Here is a 9,304-nt window from a genome sequence, read left to right on the forward strand (position 1 = left end):
GAGTGATGCTCAAAAAAAAGTTACAATGATGCATGCAGAAATCCTAGTTTTTTAATTTACTTTCTTAACATTTACATTACATACGTTGAAACATTGTAGAACATTGATGATTTACATCCTGATGTTTTGAAAATAATGCAAAACATGCAGAAAAATCTCCCCAAACATGTTAGAAATGTTGGTACTGATTCTTAAGGTATGATAAGTGTAGATGGGAGAAGTGGGAAAGATTTTTTTTTATCATTAAGACAAAGCAGTTTCTAACCTGTACATTTTATTCTTTTAGTGAAAATGTCCATATGTCTGAAGAAAAACAGAGGATAATGTTATTAGAAAGAGTGAGTAGATTGTGAAGTTAAACATTACAAATACAAAAAGTATTTATGTATGTATGAAGTTGTATTGTGGTAGGTTTTACTCTGCAATATAGTATCTGCAAGTCTTTATAAATGTAATTTAAGAAATAGTTTTTCATTGTACTTGTTGCAGATCAGGATAATTCACCAAAGTAATTAGAAATAAGTATTAATGCATTATACTTACACTTAGCTTAAAGTTTGTTTATTCTGTTTAAGTAGGCTTCAGCAGAAATGAGTCAGGTGTAATCTTTCTTAGGAGAAACAGGTCAGTGATCTAGGGAATTTCTGTGGCAAAAAAAGTTTTGCTTACTTTTTCAAATTAAAGCATCCAGAGCACCTGGGTGGGAATTAAGGTTGATTTGCCTGTTTTTCTTGGAAATAGGTAAATTCTCCTGTTAGGCTTAGATAATTTTAATTCTACCTGGGGTGCATTATAATCTTGACCATTTTGTTCAGTATATGTAAAAACTGAAATAACACTTCTTATTGATATGCTAAAAATTACAATTTTTCTCAAGTGTTATGCTTCTATAGGGTAGAATTACAAGTTTCTACCTTTCCACCCCTGCTTCTCCCAAATACATGCCTAAGTTTTCATTTCTGTTACAACTTCCATTTTGAGAATAGCTTTCAGTGTACACTTGAGGATTTGAACCTTTTTGAAATAAAACTGTTATTCTTTGTAAAAGGTGAGATTAATTCTCAGTAGCTACATTGGAATCTTTCAGACTCTAGTATCTTAACTATACATTTGTATCTAACTCCATTCCGTTTTCTTGCCCATTCAAAGCTGACTTAAAAAAAAAAGTAACCATAGCTTTTAGCTTCCTGGGATCACTGTGACTAAAATGTGATCAGTTGGAGAACATGAACGTTTTCTGTTAATGGTTTGTAGCACTGCATGATGCAAGTGACTAGATGTTTCAGAGTAGGAGCCCTTACGTGCTTGATTCTGTCATCTACTTACAAAGTATTTGTCAGAGGTAGAGCTATAAAATAATAATGTATTACATTTCTTTTGCTCAATCAGTGATATGTTTTCCTAACTTAAGGAGAGTATGAACCTAAGCATAACAGCAGTGGGGTTTGTAGCACCATGGTAATTGCTAGACTTCGAATTTCTTTAACATGCCTTTTTTCAAGAGATGTTTTGAAACTGTTTGAAAATTGAGAGCTGTAGTAAATATGTATATTGTATAAGTAGCCTGGCTCTTGTCATGTCTGAACATTTTTTAAATGTTTATATGGTGTAAGGTGTCTTACTTAATCAGATAAAATTTTCTTTCAGACTTTGCAGTTGAAGGAAGAGGAAAATAAGAGATTAAATCAACGATTGGTAAGTATTTGTGCAATGCATATTTTTTCAAGTCTCATGAACAGAATAAAAGCTTACAAATGTGAAGTTTCTTAAAATCTAAAGAAGTAGGTTTATTAGCTTCAAAATGTTTAAAGTGTTAAGGCAAGTGGCAAATAGGTAAATTGATAACCTTTTAGAGGTAATTCAGTTTACCAGTCTTCTCATGGAAAAGTTTATTCACAGGACTGGAGAGAAAAAGAGTTCTTCTCAAAGAACACAGACCATCCAGGTTTGGGATAGGGAGAGTTAATTTCAGTGGTCACATCAAGAAAAAGAGCTGTCAATAAGGCTTCCAGCTCATATTAAGACAGGCTAATATTGTTTCTGGTGAAGTGGTGCATGGCGGGGTGGGGGGACTGGCAGTAGTAATTTTTCTCTAGGTAACTATATTTGAGTTACAGCCGAAAAAATTATGTGCTAAACTTCAAGAATGGGTAATCCAGGTTTGAACAGCATATGTAAGCAGTCCATTAAGTAGGAAACTGCAAGACCTCTCTAGTTAGTTTCTACGGGGCAATTATGAATTCTCTTCTGTAAGGATATTACCAAAGGTAATTAAATAGATACATTTACATCAGATCATCTTCCCTATTTTCTTGCCTGTCAGTAGGCTATGTATCATCCCTTTGTAGATACAAAGTATCATTACCCATTTTCATTTCTTAACACAGTTACTGCATGTACAGTTGCATTCATTTTTAGATCTAGTTCATCCTATCAAAGTTGGCTTATGTGCCATATAAAGGCAAATATTATGCATATAGGAGATGATAATAATGTAAAAAAACTTACATAATTGAGCTTAGTAAGTTTGACTCCACTTTTTTTCCAGGAAGCACTGTTCTGTCTGTTACAGTAAACTTGGGTTATGTGACAGTCCTTAGCAAACCTGAGAGACCATACTGACTTCAGTTGCAATAAACATGCTTAACCTTCAGTGTTTTACCATCAGCCTTTTTTAGAATGCCAGTGGCCTTTGTATTACAGTGCACAGCTATATCATAGTCCTTATACAAAGAACAAATCAGAACAAATCTTCATTGGCACTGGTTTGGAAAGCACTTCTCAATTTTAAATAATGAGGGAGAAGTTGGTTGTGTAAGAAAATTCAGAAGTAGCTATTTAATGAAAAAAAAAAGAATCACAAAAAAAAAGCAACAAAAAATCAACATCAAAACTGCAAATAAACAGCCAAACCTGGTACAGAACAGGATGATAGAAAGGTGTGCTGTTTTCTCGAGTGAATATAAGATCTGCAAGTGTAGACACTGCTTAATATCTGTAATAAATTATTTATCATAACCATATTGTTACCTGCAATGTACATTTAATCATACCTTTTATCTTTTTTTTTCTATAGATGTCCCAGAGTATGTCGTCGGTATCCTCAAGACATTCTGAAAAAATAGCAATTAGAGAGTAAGTATGGGTTAATTTTCATATAAACTGATAGAGAAGCCTTCAGTAATAAATATGTAGCTAAGAATGTCACAATTCTGATGGTCTAGCCCTGTGGTGAAAAGATACATAGGTCATCTCTATACTTTAGCCATCAGACCACCCCAGTTGGGCATAAATCAAATTTTATTCTATATATCAGTGGTTTTCATAAGTTCTGTGCCTTTCTTTACATGGTTCATAAATGCTTCATGGGATTTCTAGAATCCTAAGAGTTGTCTCTTAAATGACTTTCTGTTTATCTGTACATTCTTGAAATCATGCTAAGAAAAAGTAGTTCACCCTGGATATATTGTAGTGCTCCACTGCAATTGCAGAAGAAGTTTCATCTTCTTGAAGTCTTCAGAATTTTTGGCTTAATGGTTTCTGAATTACACCAAGTTTCATTTTCTGTTGTAATGAGGTCAGTACATGCAGAATCACTTTTCCTGTGAGCATTTGAATGTTCTGGCAACTCTCTTGGTAGTCTTTGAGTAAAATGTCATGAAAGCATTATTCATCTGTCCAATAGACATGTCTTTATCTAAGTCAGTGCAGTCTGTCATCATAATAAGTCCAGGCAGAAAAGCTTGGAAATATCATTTATCTAATCTGAAAGTGAGCTTTAAAGTAGATGAGTTAAATTTCTCTCTAAGTTTACCTGTTTATGTCTATGTATCTGCAGTTTCCTTGTATGGGTAAGAGCTTTCCACACTTTGCCACTTACTTCCCCATTCCCAGAGTAGTAGTAATATATATTCTTAGAGCTCTCTCATGGTCTAATGCTTAATTTGTGGCTGGTTCAGACTTCTTTTAATTAATGGGTAAATAAACACATTTACATTGTGAAACAGATGTTGGAGATGGAAAGAGTTAGCTGAATTCTGTTACTGAGACTTGGCATGAGAACTTGCTGGCTTCTTGAGCTTTCCTGGAGTAGGGAAGAAACATTTGTGCTGCCATTCAACTAAGTCTCAGTCTGTGCAATACTTGGGGAAGAAAATGTAGTGTAATTAATGTAGCTTTAAACTTCTATGCTTTTTTTTAGTTAAGTTCCTTGATTTTTTTTTCCCTTCAGTTTCCAAGTTGGCGATTTGGTTCTCATTATCTTGGATGAAAGGCATGACAACTATGTATTATTTACTGTTAGTCCAACATTGTATTTCCTGCACTCAGAATCTCTGGCTGCACTGGATCTCAAACCAGGTGAGTGTGGTAAGTGTCAAATTGCTTCCAATTATTATCTCCTCCTACAAATAATATTCTAAACTTTCTAACACTCAGTAAGTGATTTTTAAAATATGTGATGAGAAACATGTAATACAAATAGCTGTCAGCTACCTTTGTAGCTTTTCTAGTTGTTTTGATGCAAACATTTTTCAACAGAACACCCTAAATAAAGAAAAATCTAAACAGATGTTAATATCTTGGAAAAATGGCAAATGACATCTGCATCTTCAAAGTAAGCTTCAAAAAGAAAAAAAAAAGAAACAAGAAATAAAATCTCAATTTTGTGCATACACAGAGTGTGCTAACATGTCTGTGGGGAAAACAATCCTATTGCAATACAGTTGTGTAGGTCCTAGGCCTGTTTTTGTGTTCTCAGTGTCTTTTTTGGTGGGGAAAGTAAATACACAACTTAAGGTAACATTTTTGTCAAAATTGCTCTCTTCCTAATAACTGAGTTTATGATGTTATTAGAAAATTGTGGATAAAATTTGTTCTCTCATCTTGTATAAAGCGACTGGAATTGATGAACCCAAATACACATCTGAAACAACAAAACATAGACCACACTATATGAGGATTTGCAAGCAGTATTTTTGCTGATAAAGTATTTCCACCTGATACAAATGGTGTTTAGTAAGGCTCATAAATTTTCAGAGAATAGTGTTGCTTATGTTCAGATTGGTGCCGCATTTGCTTTTTTCCTCCCTGAATCTTCAAGGGTTCTGTTGTCTGGATTTGGCAGCTATGTAAATTTAGTTTAGTGCAAAGCATTATTATTTTTCTTCATTTTGAAAGTTTAATATTAACCATGTACTACAGGAAATATATCCATGTAAATGTCTGTAAACTATCATCTGTAGTTTTTTTTTTTTTTTTTGCAAACCCACCAGTGGTAACTTTACAGAAATGTCCAGACACATGCATCAAAAGGAAATTCTGTATTAATTCTAACTTACTTTAAAAGTTTCTGTATGTTATTGCATGTCAGAAGCTGTCAACTTATTCAATTAGCAGACTTATTGCAGATGTCAGTTACGATAAAAGGTGATAGTTCTTAAATACTTGTGTAGTCTCCAGAAGACCTCCAAGCTCTAACTGAATTCTGAGACTGCTGAATGATCAGTGCTATGCATGTTCTGTGAGACATATGGGAAGAACTCCTATATTTCTTACAAATGTAATACATTCTGAACTATGGCATTAGTAGTATGTACCTAACTGTGAAATATGATTAATTTTATTACTGTTAGTTTACAAATATAAGGTAAAAGCCATGTCAGTTCTGTACTACTGTAAGTACACTGACCTGTCTGTTTTCAAATGGACTTAGCTTGCTCCATTCCTTATCACTTCCTAGCCAGAGCTGGTCTCAAATTTGAGAGAACTGCACATAAAAAAAAACCACAAAGACTTGCCATTTGCTTTAGGAACATATTTGGCTCATTACTTCATGAAACCATGTGTTGTTTCTTGCCCTGCGTCAGGGAACTAGGGAAAATGAAGCCTAGAACACCGATACTAATTGCAGTAGATGAAAATTAGCATGGGCCTAGGTACTACACGTTACTGTTTCAGTGGCTGCCAAAATACTGCATCTAAATCTTAACCTTTTGTACCAATATGTACATATCAAGTTAATGATTCTGTATAGATCCACCTACAGTATTGTCAGGGATCTGGCTATTGTAGGTTATCTCTGCCTAGATTAAGAGCATTTAGAATGCAACACCACTGAAATTGGTTGAGGACTACATGGTTACTATATTGTCCCTTATCACAGGATGGGGATGTTTTTGTATGCAAATATAAGGGGGAAAAAAACCCTACATCTTTCTCACTATCTTTGTTAGATCAGTGAAGTCCGTCAGCCAAGCAAATTAAGAAAAACTTCAGGGATTTTTCCAATTTAAGTATATAATTGTAGAGCATTCAGGCCAGATATGAATACTTTGCACTGATACGTAGGAGTGTGGAGCAGAACAGCGTCTGCTCCATTGTCAATAGCCAGATTAATTTTGAAGAGTAAGATTAAAATTTCAGACTCTGGTCCTTGAGTGACTCATGTTTTCGTCACTAGATACAGTATCTCATAAATAGTCATGCTTAGAAATGCATTGATTTTAGCATTATGCAGAGCTTGTGTGAGCTGTTCCTTCCGTTAGTTTTGATGTTTTCTTCATGCCATGATTAGTGATAGTTAGAAAACAGCAAAGCAAGTAAAATGGATATAATTTCTTGGAATAGAAGACACATAGGCATTTCCTTACTGATACAGAAATGGATACAAGTGGGAAGTTTATATATGCCACTGTTGCTCTTTTGACCAGTGAATTTATTACTGAGGTTTTTCACTTTCCTGCTTTCTGAACAGTATCAGGTACTCTCAGAAGACTGCAGCCACAACTAGCAGACTTGTAGGACTTTAAAATGTTATTTATGGGTAACTGATTTCCATCACTAATACAGAAAAATAATCAAAAGTTTCAGTAAGGGGTAATACTAATAGCTAAGTACAGAAGACTTCCTGTCCTTTGAAGTACTTCAAGAAACTCTCACCTTAAATCAGGCCAAAAGGTCAAGCTTGGTTGATGAGAATAATTTTGAATCATTATATGAATTCCAGTTTTGATTTGGCTTTGTCTCATCTAATGCTAACTTTAATAAAAAACTTAAATCCCAAACACTTTGCCAGTGACCTGTCTTAACATCTGAACTTACTTGAATTTTGTTCATTTATTAAAAAGAAGCTTTTTAAAATAATTTATTTCAATAAAATCATTGTAGCAAATAATCTTTGAGTATATTGAATGTAAATATCCTGTTAATCTGTAGTTGATTATCTTAAATAACAAATATATTGTCTCTTTAGCTTCAGGTACATCTAGGAGACCTTGGGTACTAGGAAAAGTGATGGAAAAGGAATATTGCCAGGCAAAAAAGGTAAGGAATTAGTCATGGAATAAATGCTAAAATTAATAGAGACTAAAGTTTAACATTTATAACAATTCTGAAAAATACTCTGCATAATAAGTGACATGAAAATTGTCCTACTTTTTGCCATTCCTGCTAGTTTTTAAAAGTCTACCAATGAATTAGCAAGAGAAGGTGAACTAGAAAAATAAGTGAGTGGCTTGAGTAGCAGTGTCCATACTGCTCAAAACCTTGCCAGACTCCAAAGGGTCTTGTAAATGCTGAGGGATGAGAATTGAGTTCTGCTTAAGAATACAAAAATCACACCTATGATCCCATAGTTCTAATGTATTTTTTTTTTTTTGTAGGCACAAAACAGATTTAAAGTTCCTTTGGGTACAAAATTCTACAGAGTGAAAGCTGTACCATGGAACAAGAAAGTATAACACAACAATTTTAGTTCATTCTGTCTCCATTCTTTTTTGACTTGTCCTTCAGTGCTCGTTCATCGCTTCAAATACCAGGCCATCTTTTTATACTGAGGTCATGTGACAAGATACGTCATTGATGTACTGCTTTTACTTTTTAACAGGTCACATTTTAGAAACAAGAACTTCATCAGAAACTCTGGCCCTAACTGTTCCAGTTTTTTTTACCCAGATAACTTTAGGAGTGTGGACCAAATGAGTTCATTTTCTCAAAGGGTAACCACATGATACATGGTTTGTTTAGCCATGTTAATTGCCTGTTAAATATACATTAGCTTGTATTTAGATGTTAAATGTTAGTTACCATTATTACCAGCATACGTCCTTTTGTGAAATCATTATCAAAGTACTTGCACTCTTTAACAGATTCTTTATATGTGTAAAATTCATCAACTATTTAAAGGCGAGTGTTCATTGCATGCAGATAATCATAATTTTTCTTCAACATGAGTTTGCCTCAGTAGACGAATAAAAATAACTACTGCAACTTCTTTCATTACATGAAAATGCTCTTTAATGTTAAAAAAAAAGCAACAAAAAAAAAACCTTGTAATTTGATAGACTGATTTTGAGAATCAGTCACAGTTAGGTCTGCAATCTTCAGAAGCACTTTCGATGGATTGATCACACAGATTCTGAAGGGAAGACACCTGTGCTGTTTGTTCAAAGTGAAGCACTTGTTCTTCCCAGCAAAACAGAAATCTTGTATTAATCTATTTAGAAAAATCATATTGATGAAATTGTATTTCATGGTTGAGTTTCAGGAAAAAGCTCATTGTACATTAACCATACAAGAGTCATTTAAGTAACAAATTATTGTAATTGTAAAAGACATGTAGAATTTTAAAACAATAAAGATTTGAAACTGTATGTGTTTGAAGTATGTGTGTGCTTTTTAAATACTAGTTATAATATTTATTTCATGTTAATCTATTGCAGCTTCTGCCTGATTGCTCTAGCAGTTTCATTACATAGAAATACCTACATTTTCTGCAAGAGACACTAATATTCCATAACATTCAGGAATTACAAAAATTACCTTGTAACAATAAAGAATTCAGGTAGACAGAAATTATTTTTATCAACATATTAACATTTTTCAAAATAGTTTTACTGGCTATAATTTATTTTTTAGTAACAGTATGAAAGAATGTACTATAAATATGTAGCCAGTGGAAAGTGAAATTCTAGATTTAACTATGGGCTTATGTCTAGAACTTCATTCACAGAATTCTTAAACTGTGATTTATCTTCAGAAAGTGTGGAGTGGAGGAGGAAAAGAGACAAAGAAATGATCATATGAAAATGTCAATGCTGTGCCCCATATGTTGCAAATAATGTTCTTCCAGAGTAAACAGTCACTTGAATACCCAGAAATTTCTGTATATGTTTCATTTAAAATTCTGTTCCATAACAGTTTTCAGATTTTCATGAAGTGCATTGGCTTGTAATTGTATCATGCCTTTGATGAAATAAATTAAGTACAGTTGATCTCTGGAAGACAGAGTGTTGTTTTGCCAGTT

At 33.6% G+C, this 9,304-nt stretch overlaps 1 protein-coding gene across 3 annotated transcripts in view; it reads left to right on the top strand.

The window, feature by feature from the left end:
- RB1CC1 (RB1 inducible coiled-coil 1) overlaps positions 1 to 8,651 on the top strand; it is a 72,136-nt gene extending 63,485 nt beyond the window's left edge. Inside the window, exons 19-24 of one of the 3 annotated variants that reach the window (XM_034074352.1) lie at positions 287 to 338; positions 1,648 to 1,695; positions 3,077 to 3,135; positions 4,232 to 4,368; positions 7,253 to 7,323; positions 7,662 to 8,052. In XM_034074352.1, coding sequence (XP_033930243.1) covers positions 287 to 338; positions 1,648 to 1,695; positions 3,077 to 3,135; positions 4,232 to 4,368; positions 7,253 to 7,323; positions 7,662 to 7,739 — 445 coding nt within the window. In that variant the 3' untranslated portion in view covers positions 7,740 to 8,052. Of the gene's footprint in view, positions 1 to 286; positions 339 to 1,647; positions 1,696 to 3,076; positions 3,136 to 4,231; positions 4,369 to 7,252; positions 7,324 to 7,661 lie in introns of all 3 variants that reach the window. The other 2 variants (XM_005152550.3, XM_031052079.2) reach the window with 2 other exon arrangements.
- The last annotated feature ends 653 nt before the right edge of the window (positions 8,652 to 9,304 follow it).

The sequence above is a fragment of the Melopsittacus undulatus genome, chromosome 1 (assembly GCF_012275295.1).
Source record: "Melopsittacus undulatus isolate bMelUnd1 chromosome 1, bMelUnd1.mat.Z, whole genome shotgun sequence".
NCBI classification, from domain to species: Eukaryota; Metazoa; Chordata; class Aves; order Psittaciformes; family Psittaculidae; genus Melopsittacus; species Melopsittacus undulatus.